The sequence below is a fragment of the Nerophis ophidion genome, linkage group LG18 (assembly GCF_033978795.1).
Source record: "Nerophis ophidion isolate RoL-2023_Sa linkage group LG18, RoL_Noph_v1.0, whole genome shotgun sequence".
NCBI classification, from domain to species: Eukaryota; Metazoa; Chordata; class Actinopteri; order Syngnathiformes; family Syngnathidae; genus Nerophis; species Nerophis ophidion.
This window is the reverse complement of record NC_084628.1, coordinates 43,402,110-43,427,141: the sequence shown is the minus strand read 5'-3', so window position 1 is coordinate 43,427,141 and position 25,032 is coordinate 43,402,110. Positions and strand designations below refer to the sequence as shown.

The 25,032-nt window shown below is 40.5% G+C and overlaps 1 protein-coding gene and 1 long non-coding RNA gene across 4 annotated transcripts in view; one reads left to right on the top strand and one right to left on the bottom strand.

The window, feature by feature from the left end:
• The window catches only part of LOC133537229 (uncharacterized), a 90,929-nt gene extending 86,565 nt beyond the window's left edge, over positions 1–4,364 (bottom strand). Inside the window, exon 1 of the long non-coding RNA XR_009802626.1 lies at positions 4,213–4,364. This is a non-coding gene — a long non-coding RNA (uncharacterized LOC133537229). The remainder of the gene's footprint in view (positions 1–4,212) is intronic.
• On the top strand, positions 3,539–23,077 carry fosb (FBJ murine osteosarcoma viral oncogene homolog B). 3 transcript variants are annotated; one of them, XM_061878176.1, is made up of 6 exons: positions 3,546–3,811; positions 3,892–4,031; positions 12,322–12,705; positions 16,472–16,579; positions 17,981–18,289; positions 18,453–23,077. In XM_061878176.1, exons 1-6 carry the CDS (start codon positions 3,748–3,750, stop codon positions 18,516–18,518), a joined length of 1,071 nt encoding a protein of 356 aa, XP_061734160.1. In that variant the 5' UTR covers positions 3,546–3,747; the 3' UTR covers positions 18,519–23,077. The 3 variants fall into 3 exon arrangements, with proteins under 3 accessions (XP_061734159.1, XP_061734158.1, XP_061734160.1); XM_061878175.1 differs by having other exon boundaries at positions 3,539–3,811; positions 12,322–12,675; positions 17,981–23,077; XM_061878174.1 differs by having other exon boundaries at positions 3,543–3,811; positions 17,981–23,077.
• The last annotated feature ends 1,955 nt before the right edge of the window (positions 23,078–25,032 follow it).

Genomic DNA, 25,032 nt, shown 5'->3' with positions numbered 1-25,032 from the left:
CTACAGGCTCTACCCACTCCTTCTTGTGTCTCCTTCTCACAAACAGCGAGCGCACCTTCTTAAACACACATATACGCCCTGGCCCAGCAGAGAGGTAGCAGCGTGGCTAACGTTAGCTGTGATGCTAGCGGAGTGTTGCGAGGGATACTATGAGAGAAAGAAGCTGCGAATCTGGTAACAAATGAAGGAAGAATTAATTCCCAAGAAAAACTGCAGGGGGTCCATCGTCTGGCGGTGGTTCGGCTTCAAGCGGGAAGATGTTGAACAGACAAATTTAATGTGTCAAGTGTGGGGCACAAGCGTTGCTACCAAAAGTAGCATTACTGCTAATATGTAGCATGGTTTGAAAGGTCACCTGCTAATAACTTCAATAAATACAGTTTTGGTAAATTGAGTTAGTTGTGATTTCCTTCACAGCATGAAAGTTTAAAAGTAGCATATATGAATGCAGTATGAAGAAGAATGTTTGAATGTAGACACATAGAATCATCATACTGCTGTCATTATATGCATCAAGTCTTCATTCAAGGCTAAGGAAAAATATCAATCAATCAATCAATCAATGTTTACTTATATAGCCCTAAATCACTAGTGTCTCAAAGGGCTGCACAAATTACGACGAGAAAACTCACACTCAGTGGGACGTCGGTGACAATGATGACTATGAGAACCTTGGATCGTATATTGTGATATGGCCTAAAAATATTGCGATATTAAAAAAAGGCCATATCGCCCAGCCCTATGCACAATATTAAAAACAATATTCAAATATTATCCTTAGCTCCACCAATGACTGAATAATAAATAAAACCGATATAAAAATAAATATGATTAAAAGTGATTTTAAAGGGTTAAACCAATTAAAACAATAAATAGAAATCCAAATTTTAAAAAACACAGAGGACCACACAACTCACGTAGTGTTAAAAACCAAAGAATAAAAGAGGGTCTTAAGAAGAGACTTAAAACAGTCCACTGTGGGAGCGGTTCTAATATGGAGCGGCAGAGTGTTCCAGAGCTTAGGGAAGACCACAGAGAAGGCCGTGTCGCCCATGGTTTTGAGTCTGGTCTTAGGCACCACAAGCTGGAGCTGTCTCTTGGACCTCAGGAGTGTAAACTTGGATGAGGTCCATGATATAATGAGGTGCCAGTCCATGTAAAGATTTAAAAACTAAACAGCAACGTCCTAAAATCAATTCTAAAATGAACAGGGAGCCAGTGCATATTCTCAAGAATTGGGGTTGTATGCTGGCGTTTCTTGGCCCCGGTTTAAAGTCCTGATACTGGATGGATTTTAATCTATACAGTTGTTGAGCCGAGTCAAAAAGTAACTTTTACTTTGAGTACATTTTGAATCAGTTATTTTTTTGCTTGGGATCTGTGCCTTACTAAAATGTATTCAAAATACATTTTCTGTACATCCACCTGTGCTTAGGGTGCAAACCCACCCGGAGAAAACCTTAATCAAAATCGCCGATGACACAACGGTGGTGGGTCCCATTACAGGGGGGCGGGGGGGGTGAGTCCGCATACAGAGATGAGGTCCTGAAACTATCAGTGTGGTGTTCAGTGAATAATCTGGCACTGAACGCCACAAAAACCGAGGAACTCATCTTTGACTTCAGGAAAAAACTCTGCAGACCCCGCACCCCTCTACATCAACGGCGAGGAGGTGGAGAGAGTCAGTCCTCGAGAGCCTGCTGACATACTGCATAACAGTGTGGTACGCCAGCTGCACTGAAGCAGACAAACAGGCGATTCAGAGGGTTATAAACTCTGCACAAAAAATTATCGGCTGCCCCCTGCCCTCCCTTAAGGATTTACATCACTCCCGTCGCCTCAAGAAAGCAAAAACAAAATCACCAAAGACAGTACACACCCTGGCTTCCACCTGCTACCATCAGGCAGGCGCTACAGGTGCATTAGAGCCAGAACAAACAGGCTCAGAGACAGCTTCTTTCCCAGAGCTGTCACCATGTTGAACTCTAACTTATAATAATAATAATTCACCCCTACACAATATCCTACCCTAATACCCTACTGTGCAATACTACCCTTCCAGTGCAATATGTCTGACACTGATTGTTATTTATTACTTCGGTACTCCTGTCTTGTTCTGTATATTGTACTGTATTTTGTATTTCTATAGTGTTTTGTATTTTGTACAGGATTGCTTATTTTTTTATTGGATAGTAGTCTGTTTATTTCAATTGTTAGTTTTTCCTTTATTACAGGGGTGTCCAAAGTGCGTCTCGGGGGCAATTTGCGGCCCGCAGCTAATCGTTTACCAGCCCGCCACACATTCTGCAAAAATTGCAAAATTGATAGTTTTGCAAAAATAAAAAAAATAAACATTTTAAAAAAGTGGAATGAGGTGAAAAAGTGGCAATGTTGACACAAAGCTGCCATGCAGGCAGTTTTTTTTTCATTTTGTCTTTATTTTCTTTTTTTCCACTGCTGAACAAAAAAAGGACAAAAAAATCTATGTTATAATGATTTATTACTTAAATTGTATCACATTAAAATGTTTTATGTGGAAAAAATATTGCATATGTTGTGTGGTTGCCATATAAAAACATCAAAGTTTTGACAAAAGAGCACAAAACAAACAAAGTAATAGTTCAAACTTAAAATCGACAGAAATATCGGAAGTTGATCTTGAAATTTAAGTGTTAAAAGTAAAAAAAAAACAATAAAAATGCATCACTTTATGAGTGGGGAACCTTTCGGCTCTCAAATAAATTTAGTAAGATTTTATTTAACTTTTCACTGTGATTACACAAAAATATTAAATAATTAAAATCAATGGTGTCCTGCATTATTGATCTTTGAGGGCTTTAATTGCTAAATAAAGGAACTCTCCTGAAGGAATCAATAATGTACTATCTATCAATCTAAATACTGCATATTTCAGTTTTACTATAAAAAACAAAGTTGTCTTTGACAGAAAAGGCATAAAACCTTATTTGTTTTACTTTACATCAACCTCAAGTTGATACAGAGATTTACTGTAAGCATTAAATAAAAAACAATAATAATAATTTGACTTATTTTTAACATTTTAGTGACTGAGACCCTCTATGCACTCCAGGAGCCCTAAAGATTAAAAAAAAGCCATATCATTTGTCAAAATGGCTTAAATTTTTCCGTGTGCGGCCCTCTGTGGAAAAAGTTTGGACACCCCTGCTTGTGTTATTTATTTTTACCCCATATTTGTTCCCACTACCGCACCTTAAATTGGAGTCCTTAATCTCGTTCTATGCAAATATAATGACAATAAAGTCCATTCCATTCAAACCCATACATGACGTCACTATAAACCAAAACAGGTCCCCAATACTGTACTTGCAAGACCTATTTCTGGAAGATTCCCCTCATAAATAGTCAGACGGTGAGAGAAATAACCACTGCTAACGAAAAAGTTGAAAAAAAAAATCTATTATTATCCACCGGCGAGGTTTTGGACTGTTTCAGTGCGAAAGGGAATCCCTCGACGTCACCAAGGATACCAAACACAACAGCGCTGCACAAATATGGGCATGTACGTCAGCGGAACCCCGAGGCGGGACTTAAATGCCGCGGTTGTAGGCTTACCCGAGGAGGATTCATTCATAAGACCAAATCTGCTTCTTTGTACCGTAATTTTATCCTCTATCCACCGCCAAACGGACTTTATGGATCCAACGCAGTGAGGAAGGAAGAACCGAGGACATTTTTTTGGGCGGGAAAGTGGATTAAATATTCTCCATGCAACTTTTTTGGAAAGACAGCAGGAGCAGCTCCGCGGAAAACAGCAAAAACTCTAATAACGGTGAGCGGAATTGATTCATTTAGTTGGTAAATATACGGACTTTTGCTTAAATATGGACACATTTTGACTGACTACTTCAGGTGCCCCCGGGGAGATGTACCAAGGGTTCCCCGGCGACCACGACAGCGGTTCCCGCGGAAGCTCATCCCCGTCCATAGAGTCCCAGTACCTTTCCTCCGTGGACTCCTTCGGGAGCCCGCCGACCACCACAGCTCCCCAGGTAATGAAAAAAAAAAAAAACACCGAAATACCATTTTCGAGCCCAAGCTAATGAGGCTAATGTTGCTAGCATGTTTGCTAGCGTGGACATGTCCGCGGTGCTGTGTTTCGCGCTAAAATCATACAAAATGTGTCACAGAAAGTCGACAAAGTTTACATTAAAACAATAAAAAAAGAGGTACCGGCTGTTTGGAAGGACCCACGGCTGAGAAAACGTGCGTGGAGCTTCGTCGTGTCGCCGGGGTGACACACACACACACACAAATACACACACACACACAAACACACACAGCCGCAGCAACCCCGCAACGTCACCGAAGAAGCTCCGCCCATTTCCTGCAGCTCGACCGCACGCTCGCTCCCTCTCCCAGGCGGTGACGTACATGGCCGTTCTATTTTGGAACGCTACGTCGCGTTGTCAGGGTAACGCCGGGGGTGTGACGGGGGAGGGAGGGGGCGGAGCCACACCGAAGCTGTCTGTCATGGGCGACTGTTGTGGGAATTAGAATACATAGGAGGCATCTAAAAAGGGTTTTAGATTTGATATATACGGTTTATGTATATTAGAACTTAAAGTCTATTATAAAGGTATTTTTCTGGAATTAATTCATTACGCTACATAGAAGTTATCCTCACATTGTTATTGACTGTTTTTCTTATTCTATGTGTCCTGTGACTGACTGGTAGCTAGTTCGAGTCTCTTCTCAAGACAGTATTATGCTGATAGTATATATTTGTACGATGACCTGATTAACGTGGACCCCGACTTAATTGAGTTGAAAAACTTATTGGGGTGTTACCATTTAGTGGTCAATTGTACGGAATATGTACTGTACTGTGCAATCTACTAATAAAAGTTTCAATCAATCAATCAATCAATCAATCAATCAAAGAGATAGACTCCTGCTCACCCTTGACCCTAACCATGAATTTATTAACGTGGACCCCGACTTAAATTGAAAAACTTATTGAGGTGTTACCATTTAGTGGTCAATTGTACGGAATATGTACTGTACTGTGCAATCTACTAATAAAAGTATCAATCAATCAATCAATCAATCAAAGGGATAGATTCCTGCTCACCCTTGACCCTAACAATGAATTGATTAACGTGGACCCCGACTTAAACAAGTTGAAAAACTTATTGGGGTGTTACCATTTAGTGGTCAATTGTTCTGAATATGTACTGTACTGTGCAATCTACTAATAAAAGTTTCAATCAATCAATCAATCAATCAATCAAAGGGATAGACTCCTGCTCACCTTTGACCCTAATCATGAACCGATTAACGTGGACCCCGACTTAATTGAGTTGAAAAACTTATTGGGGTGTTACCATTTAGTGGTCAATTGTACTGGATATGTACTGTACTGTGCAATCTACTGATAAAAGTTTCAATCAATCAATCAATCAATCAATCAAAGGGATAGACTCCTGCTCACCTTTGACCCTAACCATGAACCGATTAACGTGGACCCCGACTTAATTGAGTTGAAAAACTTATTGGGGTGTTACCATTTAGTGGTCAATTGTACAGAATATGTACTGTACTGTGCAATCTACTAATAAAAGTTTCAATCAATCAATCAGTCAATCAATCAATCAATCAATCAATCAAAGAGATAGACTCCTGCTCACCCTTGACCCTAACCATGAATTTATTAACGTGGACCCCGACTTAAATTGAAAAACTTATTGAGGTGTTACCATTTAGTGGTCAATTGTACGGAATATGTACTGTACTGTGCAATCTACTAATAAAAGTATCAATCAATCAATCAATCAATCAATCAATCAAAGGGATAGATTCCTGCTCACCCTTGACCCTAACAATGAATTGATTAACGTGGACCCCGACTTAAGCAAGTTGAAAAACTTATTGGGGTGTTACCATTTAGTGGTCAATTGTACGGAATATGTACTGTACTGTGTAATATACTAATAAAAGTATCAATCAATCAATCAATCAATCAATCAATCAATCAATGAAACGAGGGCAAGTAGTATATAAAATGAAGGACCGAGCGGGTGGACATATTGGAAGGGAACTGTCCAACAGTGCAGTTTGGCAGTTAAGTGCCTTGCTCAAGGGGACTTAAGTATTGATTAGGAAGGGTTTACTCGTGCTAATCTGCATATTTTTGTGTTATCCTCACATTGTTATTGGTTGTTTATCTTATTCTTTATTGTTTTATCTTATTCTTTATTGTTTATCTTATAGCCAACTCAGTAGGCTGTAGGTTGTGAGTTCAAACTCCGGCTGAGTGAAGTGAATTGTGAATTATATTTATATAGCGCTTTTCTCTAGTGACTCAAAGCACTTTACATAGTGACACCCAATATCTAAGTTACATTTAAAGCAGTGTGGGTGGCACTGGGAGCAGGTGGGTAAAGTGTCTTGCCCAAGGACACAACGGCAGTGACTAGGATGGCGGAAGCGGGAATCGAACCTGCAACCCTTTAAGTTGCTGGCACGGCCGCTCTACCAACCGAGCTAAACTGACTATAGTATTGATTAGGAAAAGTTTACTAGTGCTAATCTGCATATTTTTGTACATTGATAAATGGAATAGACCGTGTCTGCACCTCTAAGCCAATGTTTTTCAACCTTTATTGAGCCAAGGCACGTTTTTTGCGTTGAAAAAATCCAGAGTCACACCACCAGCGGATATAATTAAAAAACAAAACTCAGTTGACGGTAAAAAGTCGTTGTGGTGATTGTTGGATATGACTTTAAAGCATAAGCAAGCATGCATGACTATAGCTCTTGTCTCAAAGTAGGTGTACTGTCACCACCTGTCACATCACACCCTGACTTATTTGCACTTTTCTGCTCTTTTCCTGTGTGTAGTCTTTTACTTCTTGTCTTGCGCTCCTATTTTGGTGGCTTTTTCTCTTTTTTTGGTATTTTCCTGTAGCAGTTTCATGTCTTCCTTTGAGCGATATTTCCCGCATCTACTTTGTTTTAGCAATCAAGAATATTTCAGCTGTTTTTATCCTTCTTCGTAGGGACATTGTTGTACTTTGTGGACGCCATCTTTGCTCCACAGTAAGTCTTTGCTGTCGTCCAGCATTCTGTTTTTGTTTACTTTGTAGCCAGTTCAGTTTTAGTTTCGTTCTGCATCGCCTTCCCTAAGCTCCAATGCCTTTTCTTGGGGGCACTCACATTTTGTTTATTTTTGATTTAAGCATTAAACACATTTTTACCTGCATACTGCCTCCCGCTGATCCATACATCTACAAAGCATTTAGCTACCTGCTGCCACCTACTGATATGGAAGAGTTTTACACGGTTACTCTGCCGAGCTCTAGACAGCACCGACACTCAACAACAACACATCATTTGCAGACTATAATTACTGGTCTTGCGCTCCTATTTTGGTGGCTTTTTCTCTTTTTTTTGGTATTTTCCTGTAGCAGTTTCAGGTCTTCCTTTGAGCGATATTTCCCGCAACTACTTTGTTTTAGCAATCAAGAATATTTCAGCTGTTTTTATCCTTCTTCGTAGGGACATTGTTGTACTTTGTGAACGCCATCTTTGCTCCACAGTAAGTCTTTGCTGTCGTCCAGCATTCTGTTTTCGTTGACTTTGTAGCCAGTTCAGTTTTGGTTTCATTCTGCACAGCCTTCCCTAAGCTTCAATGCCTTTTCTTAGGGGCACTCACATTTTGTTTATTTTTGGTTTAAGCATTTAACACCTTTTTACCTGCACGCTGCCTCCCGCTGATCCATACATCTACAAAGCAACTAGCTACCTGCTGCCACCTACTGATATGGAAGAGTATTACACGGTTACTCTGCCCAGCTCTAGACAGCACCGACACTCAACAACAACACATCATTTGCAGACTATAATTACTGGTCTTGCGCTTCTATTTTGGTGGCTTTTTCTCTTTTTTTGGTATTTTCCTGTAGCAGTTTCATGTCTTCCTTTGAGCGATATTTCCCGCATCTACTTTGTTTTAGCAATCAAGAATATTTCAGCTGTTTTTATCCTTCTTCGTAGGGACATTGTTGTACTTTGTGGACGCCATCTTTGCTCCACAGTAAGTCTTTGCTGTCGTCCAGCATTTGGTTTTTGTTTACTTTGTAGCCAGTTCAGTTTTAGTTTCGTTCTGCATCGCCTTCCCTAAGCTCCAACGCCTTTTCTTAGGGGTATAGCTCGGTTGGTAGAGTGGCCGTGCCAGCAACTTGGGGTTGCAGGTTCGATTCCCGCTTCCGCCATCCTAGTCACTGTCGTTGTGTCCTTGGGCAAGACACTTTACCCACCTGCTCCCAGTGCCACCCACACTGCTTTAAATGTAACTTAGATATTGGGTTTCACTATGTAAAGCGCTTTGAGTCACTAGAGAAAAGCGCAATATAAATATGCTTCACTTCACATTTTGTTTATTTTTGGTTTAAGCATTAAACACCTTTTTACCTGCACGCTGCCTCCCGCTGATCCATACATCTACAAAGCAACTAGCTACCTGCTGCCACCTACTGATATGGAAGAGTATTACACGGTTACTCTGCCCAGCTCTAGACAGCACCGACACTCAACAACAACACATCATTTGCAGACTATAATTACTGGTTTGCAAAAAAATTGGTGAAATTAGATCATCTCCCACTGCACAGTGGTTGAAAAACACTGCCCTAAGCAATTGGATCAAAACACTATACAAAAAATTCTAAGCATTTATTTAACTTGTTGTAGAATTTTGCGTCTTGTGTGCAAAAGTGATTACCGTGTTTTGGTTGTGGATTTCCGCTTGCTGCTTGACATCCGTGTAAAACAGAAACCTGTCCAGTCCCTCTTAAGGAATCTTTCAAGTGACTTGGAATGTTTAAAGTACAAGACGCTGTATTATTGTATTTTGTTAGGTAATGTACAGTAAAGTCCAAACGTTTGGGACACACCTTCTCATTCACAACACAACTGGGGGTCCCGACCCCATTGATAAAGCAAGACATTCCACTAATCAACCCTGATGAGGCACACCTGTGAGGTGACAACCATTTCAGGTGACTACCTCTTAAAGCTCATGGAGAGAATGCCAAGTGTGTGCAAAGGGTGGCTGTTTTGAAGAACCTGGAATATAAAAGTTTAAGTACGTAGGAGTCTTGTTCACGAGTGAGGGGAGAGTGGATGGTGAGATCGGTGCGGCGTCTTCAGTAATGCGGACGTTGTATCGATCCGTTGTGGTGAAGAAGGAGCTGAGCCGGAAGGCAAAGCTCTCAATTTACAGGTCGATCTACGTTCCCATCCTCACCTATGGTCATGAGCTTTGGGTCATGACCGAAAGGACAAGATCACGGGTACAAGCGGCCCAAATGAGTTTGGGTCTCTCCCTTAGAGATAGGGTGAGAAGCTCTGCCATCCAGGAGGAACTCTAAGTTAAGGGGAATGCCTCGAGATCCCCCGTGAGGAGCTGGACGAAGTGGCTGGGTAGAGAGAAGTCTGGGCTTCCCTGCTTAGGCTGCTGCCCCCGCGACCCGACCTCGGATTAGCGGGAGAAAATGGATGGATGGATATATCTTTGCATTGTGCATTGTACAACGAAATTGCAAGCTTATTTAGTGCAAATTCATAATGACACTTAAAAACACAACGGGGCGGCATAGCTGGGTTGGTAGAGTGGCCGTGCCAGCAACTTAAGAGTTGCAGGTTTGATTCCCGCTTGTGCCATCCTAGTCACTGCCGTTGTGTCCTTGGGCAAGACACTTTACCCACCTGCTCCCAGTGCCACCCACACTGCTTTAAATGTAACTTAGATATTGGGTTTCACTATGTAAAGCGCTTTGAGTCACTTGAGAAACGCGCTATATAAATATAATTCACTAAGAATGTGGTACAAAGATAAATAGATTAAAAAAAACATAAAACACATGCACAGCCATTTTTGTATTAAATTTTTTTGTCTATTTTTTTTTAAATTCACCTTCTTTGTTAAGTACATAACTCCACATGTGTTCATTCATCTTTTTGATGTGTTAATCTACAACAGTGGTTTTCAACCTTTTTTCAGTGATGTACCCCCTGTGAACATGTTTTTAATTCAAGTACCCCCTAATCAGAGCAAAGCATTTTTGGTTGAAAAAAAGAGATAAAGAAGTAAAATACAGCACTATGTCATCAGTTTCTGATTTATTAAATTGTATAACAGTGCAAAATATTGCTCATTTGTAGTGGTCTTTCTTGAACTATTTGGAAAAAAAGATATAAAAATAAGTAAAAACTTGTTGAAAAATAAACAAGTGATTCAATTCTAAATGCAGATTTCTCCACATAGAAGTAATCATCAACTTAAAGTGCCCTCTTTGGGGATTGTAATATAGATCCATCTGGATTCATCAACTTACTTCTAACCATTTCTTCACAAAAAAATACATCTTTAACATCAATATTTATGGAACATGTCCACAAAAAATCTAGCTGTCAACACTGAATATTGCATTGTTGTATTTCTTTTCACACTTTATGAACTTACATTCATATTTTGTTGAAGTATTATTCAATAAATATATTTATAAAGGATTTTTGAATTGTTGCTATTTTTAGAATATTTAAAAAAAATCTTTGCATACCTTCAAGTACCCCCATTTGAGAACCACTGGTCTACAATGTAAATAGTCATGAAAACAAAGAAAACACATTGATTGAGGAGAAAGTGTGTTCAAAATTTTGTCGTGTGCTGTATGTGTGTTTGGCCCTGCGATGAGGTGGCGACTTGTCCAGGGTGTACAGCGCCTTCCGCCCGAATGCAGCTGAGATAGGCTCCAGCGACCCCAAAAAGGGACAAGCGGTAGAAAATGGATGGATGGACAACAAATTACATTCTATTTACAATTCATTAGGTGACTTATTCACGGTGGCAGAGGGGTTAGTGCGTCTGCCTCACAATACGAAGTTCCTGCAGTCCTGGGTTCAATCCCAGGCTCGGGATCTTTCTGTGTGGAGTTTGCATGTTCTCCCCGTGAATGTGTGGGTTCCCTCCGGGTACTCCGGCTTCCTCCCACCTCCAAAGACATGCACCTGGGAATAGGCCCCTCCCACCTCTAAAGACATGCACCTGGGGATAGGCCCCGCCCACCTCCAAAGACATGCACCTGGGGATAGGCCCCTCCCACCTCCAAAGACATGCACCTGGGGATAGGCCCCTCCCACCTCTAAAGACATGCACCTGGGGATAGGCCCCTCCCACCTCGAAAGACATGCACCTGGGGATAGGCCCCTCCCACTTCCAAAGACATGCACCTGGGGATAGGTTGATTGGCAACACTAAATGGGCCCTAGTGTGTGAATGTTGTCTGTCTATCTGTGTTGGCCCTGTGATGAGGGGGCGACTTGTCCAGGGTGTACCCCGCCTTCCGCTCGATTGTAGCTGAGATAGGCGCCAGCACCCCCCACGACCCCGAAAGGGAATAAGCGGTAGAAATGGATGGGATGGATGGATTAGGTGACTTATGGTATGTAAGTCATATTTTCCAGGAGACTCCTGAAATTCAGCGCCTCTCCCCCGAAAACCTCCCGGGACAAATTTTATCCCGAAAATCTCCCGAAATTCAGGCGGAGCTGGAGGCCACGCCCCCTCCAGCTCCGTACGGACCTGAGTGAGGACAGCCTGTTTTCACGTCCGCTTTCCCGCAATATAAACAGCGTGTCTGCCCAATGACGTCATACCTGTAGAATGATCGGGGGCGAGTTTTTTGGTTTCTTAGTGAAGTGTGAAGCGAATTATATTTATATAGCGCTTTTCTCTAGTGACTGAAAGTACTTTTACATAGTGAAACCCAATATCTAAGTTACATTTAAAGCAGTGTGGGTGGCACTGGGAGCAGGTGGGTAAAGTGTCTTGCCCAAGGACACAACGGCAGTGACTAGGATGGCGGAAGCGGGAATCGAACCTGCAACCCTCAAGTTGCTGGGTTTATTGTTAGGCAGTTTCATTAACATCCTCCCAGCGCAGTAACAACACACAACAACAGCAGTCACGTTTTCGTCTAGCGTAAAGCAGTTTGTCTGCCGTAAACATCAATGTTGTGACAGTCTTAAACAGGACAATACTGCCATCTACTGTACATGCATATGGTTGGAAAAATAGTGACAGAGAATAGAACAAGGATGGACAATTCAACCCTTAACTCAACAATGAGTAGATGAGTGTTATGTGTGTGTATATGTGTAAATAAATGAACACTGAAATTCAAGTAGTTCTTATATATATATATAATTTATTATTATAGACCCCAGTTTCTTCTACGCCGTGCATATTAAGCCTACCTGTCCTTGTCTCCCGCCCAGGACTGTGTGTCAGCTGGAGCTGGCTTGAGCATTGTGGGCAGCGGGCCAGGATCCAGCGGCGGAGGGGAGATGCCCGGCTCATTTGTGCCAACTGTCACCGCCATCACCAGCAGCCAGGACCTGCAGTGGATGGTTCAGCCCACGCTGGTTTCCTCCCAGGCCTCGGGACAGAGCGGCACCACCGGCACCTCCACAATGACACAGCCGGTGTCCCTGGTTGACCCATACGACATGCCGGGCCCGAGTTACTCCTCCGGGTCCGGATTCACCCCGCCCAGTTCGGACGCCCCCGGTCCGGCCACGGGTCCCATTCGCCACTCCAGGACCCGTAGTCGTCGCACGCGAGACGAGTCTGTGAGTGAAGACGGAGATGTTGGTGTGTTAGTAAGTGTGTGTGCTTGGACCGTGTGCTTGTTTACACCTTCACTATCCCTTACACCACTGTTTTTCAACCCTTTCTGAGCCGTGGCACATTTTTAAAAATCCCGAAGCACACCACCGGCAGAAAACATAAAACATTTTAACTCAGCAGCCGATATTGACAGTACCAACCCTGTTTCCATATGAGTTGGGAAATTGTGTTAGATGTAAATATAAACAGAACACAATGATTTGCAAATCCTTTTCAACCCATATTCAGTTGAATATGCTACAAAGACAACATATTTGATGTTCAAACTCATAAACATTTTTTAGAATTCTTTAGAATTTGATGCCAGCAATACGTGACAAAGAAGTTGGGAAAGGTGGCAATAAATACTGATAAAGTTGAGGAATGCTCATCAAACACTTATTTGGAACATCCCACAGGTGTGCAGGCTAATTGGGAACAGGTGGGTGCCATGATTGGCTATAAAAACAGCTTCCCCAAAAAATGCTCAGTCTTTCACAAGAAAGGATGGGGCGAGGTACACCCCTTTGTCCACAACTGTGTGAGCAAATAGTCAAACAGTTTAAGAACAACCTTTCTCAAAGTGCAATTGCAAGAAATTTAGGGATTTCAACATCTACGCTCCATAATATCATCAAAAGGTTCAGAGAATCTGGAGAAATCACTCCACGTAAGCGGCATGGCCGGAAACCAACATTGAATGACCGTGACTTTCCATCCCTCAGACGGCACTGTATCAAAAATCGACATCAATCTCTAAAGGATATCACCACATGGGCTCAGGAACACTTCAGAAAAACACTGTCACTAAATACAGTTGGTCGCTACATCTGTAAGTGCAAGTTAAAGCTCTACTATGCAAAGTGAAAGCCATTTATCAACAACATCCAGAAACGCCGCCGGCTTCTCTGGGCCCGAGATCATCTAAGATGGACTGATGCAAAGTGGAAAAGTGTTCTGTGGTCTGACAAGTCCACATTTCAAATTGTTTTCGAAAATATTCGACATCGTGTCATCCGGACCAAAGGGGAAGCGAACCATCCAGACTGTTATCGACGCAAAGTGTAAAAGCCAGCATGTGTGATAGTATGGGGGTGCATTAGTGCCCAAGGCATGGGTAACTTACACATCTGTGAAGGCACCATTAATGCTGAAAGGTACATACAGCTTTTGGAACAACATATGCTGCCATCTAAGCTCCGTTTTTTTCATGGACGCCCCTGCTTATTTCAGCAAGACAATGCCAAGCCACATTCAGCACCTGTTACAACAGCGTGGCTTCGTAAAAAAAAAGAGTGCGGGTACTTTCCTGGCCCGCCTGCAGTCCAGACCTGTCTCCCATCTAAAATGTGTGGCGCATTATGAAGCGTGCATCACTGTAGCTCTTGTCTCAAAGAACCTGTCACATCACACCATACCTTATTTTGAAGTTTTTGCTGTTTTCCTGTGTGTCATCGGCGGTCACTCGAAGCGAGTATGACCATCCTCCTGGTAGGGGTGTATCCCTTTATGTGCGTGACTTACTGTAGTTTAACATAGGGCGACTGCTGCACAGACAGTCACCACACCATCCTTGACAGATCCGGGTCAGGGTCCAGTAGCATGGAGTCCAAGACGACTGGGGACCCTTTTCTGCTGCAGCCTTCCTCCGCCGTTGTGACGCTCCATAGGGTTATCAGTCCTCCTCCGCCTGTTCCACCGTTGAGGTCTTGGGTTGTTATTTGCCCATACCTGGGCCCACATGGATGTGGGGGTGCCTTCTTCCGCCATTGGTTCTTACATCTACCGTCTTCCGCCGTTGAGGTCTTCACCGTATCCCTGGCTAGGGGGCAGTCAGGTACTAGGTCTTTGCCAAGGGCCACCTGGGATAACAATAGTAAAGGGGTTAACCTTCTCGTGCCCCAAGACCCCATAGAGGAGCCTCCACACCCAGATGCACTTTAACGTCATGCCCAGGACAAGTCTCCCGTGTGTAGTGTTTTACTGTCTTGCGCTCCTATTTTTGGTGGCTTTTTCCTGTTTTGTTGGTATTTTCTTGCAGCAGTTTCATGTCTTCCATGAACGCTATTCCTGGCACCTGCTTTGTTTTGGCAATCAAGACTGTTTAAGTTGTGCGGACGCTATCCTTCTCTATGGGGGACATTGTTGATTGTCGGATGTACTTTGTGGACGCCATCTGCTGATCCACACGCCGTAAGTCTTATTTTGTTTTTGGTTACTTTGCATCCGGTTCAGTTTTTAGTTTCAGTTTGTGTAACCGTCCTTAAGCTTCAATGGCTTTTCTTAGCGGCCTTCGCCTTCTGTTTATTTTTAGTTTAAACATTAGATACCTTTTTACCTGCACGCTGCCTCCCGCTGTGTAGTGTTTTACTTCTCGTCTCGCGTTACTATTTTGGCGGCTTTTTCTTTTTTTTGGTATTTTCCTGTAGCAGTTTCATATATTACTTTGAGCGATATTTCCTGCATTTACTTTGTTTTAGCGATCAAGAATATTTCAGTTGTTTTTATCCGTCTTTGTGGGGACATTGTTGATCGTCACATCATGTTCAGATGTACATTGTCTTTGCTCCACAGTAAGTCTTTGCTGTCGTCCAGCATTCTGTTTTTGTTTACTTAGCAGCCGGTTCAGTTTTAGTTTCATTTTGTATAGCCATCCCTAAACTTCAATGACTTTTCTTAGCGGCACTCGCCTTTTGTTTATTTTTAGTTTAAGCATTAGATACCTTTTTACCTGCACGCTGCCTCCCGCTGTGTAGTGTTTTACTTCTCGTCTTGCGTTACCATTTTGGCGGCCTTTTCTTTTTTTTGGTATTTTCCTGTAGCAGTTTCATATATTACTTTGAGCGATATGTCCTGCATTTACTTTGTTTTAGCGATCAAGAATATTTCAGTTGTTTTTATCCGTCTTTGTGGGGACATTGTTGATCGTCACGTCATGTTTGGATGTACATTGTCTTTGCTCCACGGTAAGTCTTTGCTGTCGTCCAGCATTCTGTTTTTGTTTACTTAGCACCCGGTTCAGTTTTAGTTTCATTTTGTATAGCCATCCCTAAACTTCAATGGCTTTTCTTAGCGGCCCTCGCCTTTTGTTTATTTTTAGTTCAAGCATTAGATACCTTTTTACCTGCACAATGCCTCCCGCTGCACATTGTGATCCACACAAACATCTACAAAGCAATTAAAGTTATAGTTAAAGTAGCAATGATTGTCACACACACACTAGGTGTGACAACATTTTTCCCTGCATTTGACCCATCACCCTTGATCATCCCCTGGGAGTTGAAGGGAGCAGTGAGTATCAGTAGGGGCCACGCCCAGGAATCATTTTTGCTGATTTAACCCCAAAATCCAACCCTGGATGCTGAGTGCCAAGCAGGGAAGTAATGGCTCCCATTTTTATAGTCTTTGGTATGTCTCGGGCGGGGTTTGAACTCACGACCTACCCATCTCAGGGCGGACACTCGACCTGCTATATATTTTTAATCCAAATAGGTGAAATGACGTCATCTCCCACGTCACACCAGTGGTTGAAAAACACTGCCTTATGGTACACGATTTCTGCTAACATAGTTTGGGCCAGGGGCTTTGAAAGTGTGAGACGGAGACAAATAAAGAATATTTTAGGCTCACTGTGCCGCACTTTGAAAACCTCTGGATGAGACCTCATGTAGTCCTAAAATGATACACATACCACTTCACACAATATCTGGACTACCCGACTCAAGGACCAAACTCTAAACCCTCTTCTTCTCATCCCAGCTGTCCCCGGAAGAGGAGGAGAAGCGGCGTGTCCGTCGAGAGAGAAACAAACTGGCCGCCGCCAAATGCAGAAACCGGCGGCGGGAACTCACAGACAGACTGCAGTCGGTGAGTTTGGCCAACTTAAAAAAAAACTGTTGCTTCCAGTTTAAATGAATGTGTTAGACCCACGGAACCACAACATTAGGAACACCTGCACAGTCCAAACTCAACCAAGCAATCAATGTTTACTTATATATCACCAGTGTCTCAAAGGGCTGCACAAGCCACAACCACATCCTCGGCTCAGGTCCCACATCAGGGCAAGGAAAAACTCAACCCAATGGGACAATGAGAAACCATGGAGAGGACCGCAGATGTGAGAGTCCAGTCCATAGTGGATCTAACATAATAGTGTGGGAGTCCAGTCCATAGTGGATCTAGCATAATAGTGTGAGAGTCCAGTCCATAGTGGATCTAACATAATAGTGAGAGTCCAGTCCATAGTGGATCTAACATAATAGTGTGAGAGTCCAGTCCATAGTGGATCTAACATAATAGTGTGAGAGTCCAGTCCATAGTGGATCTGACATAATAGTGTGAGAGTCCAGTCCATAGTGGATCTAACATAATAGTGCGAGTCCAGTCCATAGTGGATCTAACATAATAGTGTGAGAGTCCAGTCCATAGTGGATCTAACATAATAGTGAGAGTCCATATCATAGTGGATCTAACATAATAGTGTGAGAGTCCAGTCCATAGTGGATCTAACATAATAGTGAGAGTCCAGTCCATAGTGGATCTAACATAATAGTGTGAGAGTCCAGTCTATAGTGGATCTAACATAATAGTGAGAGTCCAGTCCATAGTGGATCTAACATAATAGTGCGAGTCCAGTCCATAGTGGATCTAACATAATAGTGTGAGAGTCCAGTCCATAGTGGATCTAACATAATAGTGAGAGTCCAGTCCATAGTGGATCTAACATAATAGTGTGAGAGTCCAGTCCATAGTGGATCTAACATAATAGTGAGAGTCCAGTCCATAGTGGATCTAACATAATAGTGTGAGAGTCCAGTCCATAGTGGATCCAACATAATAGTGAGAGTCCAGTCCATAGTGGATCTAACATAATAGTGTGAGAGTCCAGTCCATAGTGGATCTAACATAATAGTGCGAGTCCAGTCCATAGTGGATCTAACATAATAGTGTGAGAGTCCAGTCCATAGTGGATCTAACATAATAGTGAGAGTCCATATCATAGTGGATCTAACATAATAGTGTGAGATTCCAGTCCATAGTAGATCAGACATAGTAGTGAGATTCCAGTCCATAGTGGATCTGAGGAGAGGAAAGTCTGAGCTGCTGTCTTTGTGACCCAACCTCAGATAAGCGGTAGAAGATGGATGGATGAATGAAAATCTTAACGGGCCGCATGTGGCCCGATGGCTGTATTCTGCCCAGGTCTGAGTTACAGTACATCCTCCCTCATCTTCCTCTCCCCTCTTTGCGTTCTTTCCGCCTCCACAGGAGACAGATAACCTGGAGGAGGAGAAGGCCGAGCTGGAGGCGGAGATCTCCGAGCTCCAGAAGGAGAAGGAGCGCCTGGAGTTCGTGTTGGTGGCCCACCAGCCCAACTGCAAGATCCTCTACCAGGAGCAGCCTCAGCCGGGCTCCACGCCGCTGCCCGCCCAGACCTTACAGCCCTCTGCCTCCATTGCGAGCTTGGCGGCGAAGGAAGACTCTTTCTTTCTCCCCGCCGCCTACACAACAGTCCACCCGGCCTCCTCGCAGTCGCAGCAGCAGCAGCAGCAGCAGCAGCCCGGGATGATACAGGAGGTAGAGTTTTCTCCTTCTTTCTATGGCTCGAGTGAGGCGCTGACGCTCGGCCTCATGGCCGGCGACGGGGGCGACGGCGGTTGTGGTGGCGGTGACCGTGACGATGCGACCGTTGCCGACCACAGCACCTCATACACATCTTCATTTGTGTTCACCTACCCAGAGGGAGCCTGCGGGGTCAGTGCCAACCATCGGAACAGCAGTAGCGAGCAGTCATCCGATTCCTTGAACTCGCCCTCCCTGCTGGCGCTCTGACTCACCGACAAAACGCGCGTCACTTACTCTTTGAGCGCTCTTGCAGATTGAGTCAAAGAAACACAAAAATTTAAGAATCCCAGCGACGAGCCATGCCGACTTGAGCGTGGCGCTACGTGAATCCGACACGTTAGACCCGTGTGCGCCCACCTCGTTCCCTCTGAGGCCCCCCCCCCTTCCATTCACTCCTTCATCCCTCCCTCCTCTTTTTGAAGACTTGTATTAGCGCACAAAAGGAGGAGAGACAGATCGCACTCACCGCCGCTAAGCCTTCATCCCGGCTTTTTTTTTTTCCTTACAATTCCTCTGCCATGCTTCTCCTCCTCTGTCTCTTGTGTTTCTCCCCCTCTACCTCTCTCTCTCTCTCTCTAAAGTCCCCGACCCCCGAGAGCCCGAAGACCCCCAAGAGTCCTTGGAACCTTGAGTGAAAACACACACAGACCACCTTAACCTGTCACCTTAAGACGCAGAAGACCTGGATCAGGATTCTGGATTCCTAAAGAACTCACGCCCCCTCCATACACCCCCCCTCTCCTGGACACACACACACACACACACACACACACACACACACACGTTCTTGCCGTTCTGAAATTCTTGAGACCTGAAAAAAAAATGCCTCCCTCTTAAGGACCAGCCTTTCTAGATATTAAAGATGTGTATTTACAACATTTTGCAAGAAAAGTTTAACATTTGGGCAATTTTATGGAAAGAGTCGTAATTTTACTCGACAAAAGTCACAACTTTGCAAGAAAAGTTCTCAACTTTTGGCACCATTATAATAATAATAGGAATTTTACTCTGCGAAATTATGCCAAGTCATCATTTTACTCAAAAAATTGTCACTATTTTACAAGAACAACAAGAAAATTGGCAATATTGTGATAAAATTCAATTAAATATAAATACAAGAACACACACACACACACACACATGTTCTTGCCGTTCTGAAATTCTAGAGACCCGAGAAAAAATGGCTCCCTCTTTAGCACCAGCCTTTCTAGATATTAAAGATGTGTATTTACAACATTAATAATATATACATACTATGCAAATATAAAAAAGCTTGTTGTGAAAAATGAGTTGGAATTTCACAAGTAAAATGTCACAGGGAAAAAGTTGGAATTTTACTCAATATCAGTCGCAATTTAACAAGAAAAGCTTAACATTTGGGCAATTTTATGGAAAGAGACGTAATTTTACAAAAGTCCCAACTTTGCAAGAAAACTTCTCAACTTTTGGCACCATTATAATAACAATCGGAATTTTATTTTGCGAAATTATGACAAAAGTCATAATTTTACTAAAAAAATTGTCACTATTTTACAAAAACAACAAGAAAATTATCAATATTGTGATAAAATTCAATTAAATATAAATACAAGAACACACACATGCACGCACGCACACACACACACATACACACACACACACACTCACACACACACACACACACACACACACACGTTCTTGCCGTTCTGAAATTCTTGAGACCTGAGAAAAAATGCCTCCCTCTTTAGGACCAGCCTTTCTAGATATTAAAGATGTGTATTTACAACATTAATAATATATACATACTATGTAAATATAAAAAAGCTTGTTGTGAAAAATAAGTTGGAATTTCACAAGTAAAATGTCACAGGAAAAAAGTTGAAATTTTACTCAAAATCAGTCGCAATTTTACAAGAAAAGCTTGACATTTGGGCAATTTAATGGAAAGACTCGTAATTTTACTCGACAAAAGTCACAACTTTGCAAGAAAAGTTCTCAACTTTTGGCACCATTATAATAAGAATCGGAATTTTACTCTGCGAAATTATGACAAAAGTCATCATTTTACTCAAAAAATTGTCACTATTTTACAAGAACAACAAGAAAATTGGCAATATTGTGATAAAATTCAATTAAATATAAATACAAGAACACACACACATACACACACACACACACACGTTCTTGCCGTTCTGAAATTCTTGAGACCTGAGAAAAAAATGCCTCCCTCTTTAGGACCAGCCTTTCTAGATATTAAAGATGTGTATTTACAACATTAATAATATATACATACTATGCAAATATAAAAAAGCTTGTTGTGAAAAATAAGTTGGAATTTCACAAGTAAAATGTCACAGGAAAAAAGTTGAAATTTTACTCAAAATCAGTCGCAATTTTACAAGAAAACCTTAACATTTGGGCAATTTAATGGAAAGACTCGTAATTTTACGCGACAAAAGTCACAACTTTGCAAGAAAAGTTCTCAACTTTTGGCACCATTATAATAAGAATCGGAATTTTACTCTGCGAAATTATGACAAAAGTCATCATTTTACTCAAAAAATTGTCACTATTTTACAAGAACAACAAGAAAATGGGCAATATTGTGATAAAATTCAATTAAATATAAATACAAGAACACATACACACACACACACACACACATTCTTGCCGTTCTGAAATTCTTGAGACCTGAGAAAAAAATGCCTACCTCTTTAAGACCAGCCTTTCTAGATATTAAAGATGTGTATTTACAACATTAATAATATATACATACTATGCAAATATAAAAAAGCTTGTTGTGAAAAACGAGTTGGAATTTCACAAGTAAAATGTCACAGGAAAAAAGTTGGAATTTTACTCAATATCAGTCGCAATTTTACAAGAAAAGCTTAACATTTGGGCAATTTAATGGAAAGAGACGTAATTTTACAAAAGACACAACTTTGCAAGAAAACTTCTCAACTTTTGGCACCATTATAATAACAATCGGAATTTTATTCTGCGAAATTATGACAAAAGTCATCATTTTACTAAAAAAATTGTCACTATTTTACAAGAACAACAAGAAAATTATCAATATTGTGATAAAATTCAATTAAATATAAATACAAGAACACACACATGCACGCACGCACACACACACACACACACACACACACACACGTTCTTGCCGTTCTGAAATTCTGGAGACCTGACAAAAAAATGCCTCCCTCTCTAGGACCAGCCTTTCTAGATATTAAAGATGTGTATTTACAACATTAATAATATATACATACTATGCAAATATAAAAAAGCTTGTTGTGAAAAATTAGTTGGAATTTCACAAGAAAAATGTCACAATTTCACAGGAAAAACGTTGGAATTTTACTCAGTATCAGTTGCAATTTTACAAGAAAAGCTTAACATTTGGGCAATTTTATGGAAGACTCGTAATTTTACTCGACAAAAGTCACAACTTTGCAAGAAAAGTTCTCAACTTTTGGCACCATCATAATAAGAATCGGAATTTTATTCTTTGAAATTATGACAAAAGTCATCATTTTACTCCAAAATATGTCACTATTTTACAAGAACAACAAGAAAATTGGCAATATTGTGATAAAATTCCATAAAATATAAATACAACACACACACACACACACACACACGCACGGAGGTCTTCAAAGGAGATGACAGTTACCGTGCGGTTTGAAAGGTAGAAATGGATGTTTGTGGTGGTAAGCCCAACGCAAATGAACAAACACAAAATAGAAAAAAAAACCTCCTGCTGTTGCCAATTGTCGCTTTTGCATCCTGCTTTCTTCTCCCCAAGCGTGAAGATCCAGGCAACCTCTAAAGCCTTGGGCCCCCCCGGCCTGTTTATTTCTTTCTTGAATGAGGTTGTCATGGCGACTGAGCGTAAAACAGACCCGGGAAAACCGAAAGAGGAGGAGAGCATGTCTGTGAATTTGTACCATTTTTGTTCCTCCTCGTACGTATCAAGTGACACTTGTTGCATATTTTAACGTCTCTTTTTTTAATTATTTTGTTTGAATGTTCCGCTTTTACTCGTACCGTTGAATTGTTATTTTTTTTTCTCTTATTGTTGCGTTGTGCTATTTTATTTGGTCATTATTTTTGATTTTGTTTCACGTGGCAACTTTGAAAGCATGTCGTGCACAAAACTCGTCTATATGCCTTTACACGGATATCATGTATATATACTATATGAGTATCATGATTGACGAGTATGAATGTATCGCAGATTTAAAGGGGATATTTTTGAAGAAGAATTTGATGTTTGGGAGGTTTGAAACGAATATTTTTTTAAGAGAATGAAAAAAAAACATACATACATATATATATATATATATATATCTATGATAGATTTTAAACAGCCCTGCCCCTTAACATGAAGTGCAATGTCAGTGCCTCTTGCAATGTGTATTTATGTTTTATAAAACAGTATAAAAGCACTATAAGAGACTAAGTAAATGTATGTTGGTATGTAACTATGACGTTTAAAGTTGTGGCCACGCCTTTTTGTTCTTGTCTGTTTTTTTCTCTGTGAGGTCTGACCCAGAGCTGCCAAAAGGACCAAAACAAATATTACAACTTTCCAGACAATATATACTGTTTTTATATTATTTGCAGAAAATATCCATGCACAATAAACGTAGTGACCTGAAAGGTGTATTTTGAAGTCCAGCATACGCATTCATTCCCTTATTTACCGTGATAGCCGCTTTGTTTTGAATAAATACACACTTTCTAGCACAATCCATGTCAAATTTTGTTGTAGAGTTTCCAGCCCGTGGTGGCTCCAGGTGTTCAGACAATGTGGGGACCTCACTTTTCAAATAGCCGGAGATGCCTTTTTTGTCTCTCTGGAAAATGCAAATGTGATTTGAATATGTTCTGGTGTCAGAATAAGCATAAAACATATTCGCTAGTTCTCATGTACATATTTCTTTCTTTACTGGTGGTGCTACTTTACAAGAATGGAAACAAAAGAAAGAGAATTTCATGTAGTATGCAGGTTCCACACTTAAAGTACTTTAGTCAATTCAGAGCAGCTCCATCTCTTTGTGTTCCATCACAACATCCATATTGATTATTTAGATCAGGGGTCCCCAAACTGCAGCGTCCAAAATCCAGCCCGCGGGGAATCCCAAATTAAAAAATTTTAAATCTGTCCTTTCCAATCCATTTTACTCTCCTAGCTGCTCAGGCAAATCATATTGTCGAAAAATGCATTATCCCATCGATAACTTGACATCATCAGTGGCATGTGCACCCTCTTTCAGTCAACTAGTGTAAGAGGATTATATATATATATATATATATATATATACATACATATATATATATATATATATATATATATATATATATATATATATATATATATATATATATATATACATGTATATATATATATATATGTGTGTATATATATACTGTTTTTATAGTATATATATATATATATATATATGGGTGTATATATATATATATATATGTGTATATATATATATATATATGTATATATATATATATGTATATATATATATATATATATATATATGTATGTATATATATATATATATGTATATATATATAAAACAAACAATGGGAAATATAAAAGTGGTACTGTTTTTATAGTATATATATATAGTGTATATATATACATATATATATATATATATATATATATATATATATACATGTATATGTATATATATATATATATATATATATATATATATATATATGTGTGTGATGGTAAAAAAAATTGTTACTGTTTTTATAGTATATATATAGTGTATATATATACACATATATATACATATATATATATATACATGTATATATATATACATGTGTATATATATATATATATATATATATATATAACAAACAATGGGAAATATAAAAGTGGTACTGTTTTTATAGTATATATATAGTGTATATATATACATATATATATATATATATATATATATATATATATATGTATATATACTACAAAAATAGTACCACTTTTTGTTTTTCTTTGTTTTATATATGTATATATATATATATATATATACTGTTTTTATATTATATATTTTTTATATACTGTATATACTATAAAAACAGTACCACTTTTTATATTTAACTTTGTTTGCTTTATATATATAGCGGTTTAGCTCGGTTGGTAGAGTGGCCGTGCCAGCAACTTGAGGGTTGCAGGTTCGATTCCCGCTTCCGCCATCCTAGTCAATGCCTTTGTGTCCTTGGGCAAGACAATTTACCCACCTGCTCCCAGTGCCACCCACACTGCTTTAAATGTAACTTAGATATTGGGTTTCACTATGTAAAGCGCTTTGAGTCACTAGAGAAAAGCGCTATATAAAAATATAATTCACTACTTTAAAAACAGTACTACTTTTTTATTTTTTCCTTTGTTTGTTTTTTATCGTAGCAACATGGCGGTTAACGTTTTTTGAGACTTGTGAATGTGTGTGCATGTTTATACATACATATACATATATATATATATATATATATATACACAGCAAATTGTTTTAACCCAATGCGACCCCCAGACCGAAAAGTTTGGTGACCCCTGATTTCGATGCAGCCTTAAATGTGTGAACAGCACCTCAGAGATCCTCGCACTGACCGCACAACCTTCTCCACATCCATTCATCTCTTTTCATTGACATTTCTTTCACGGATTCAATGTCGGGACC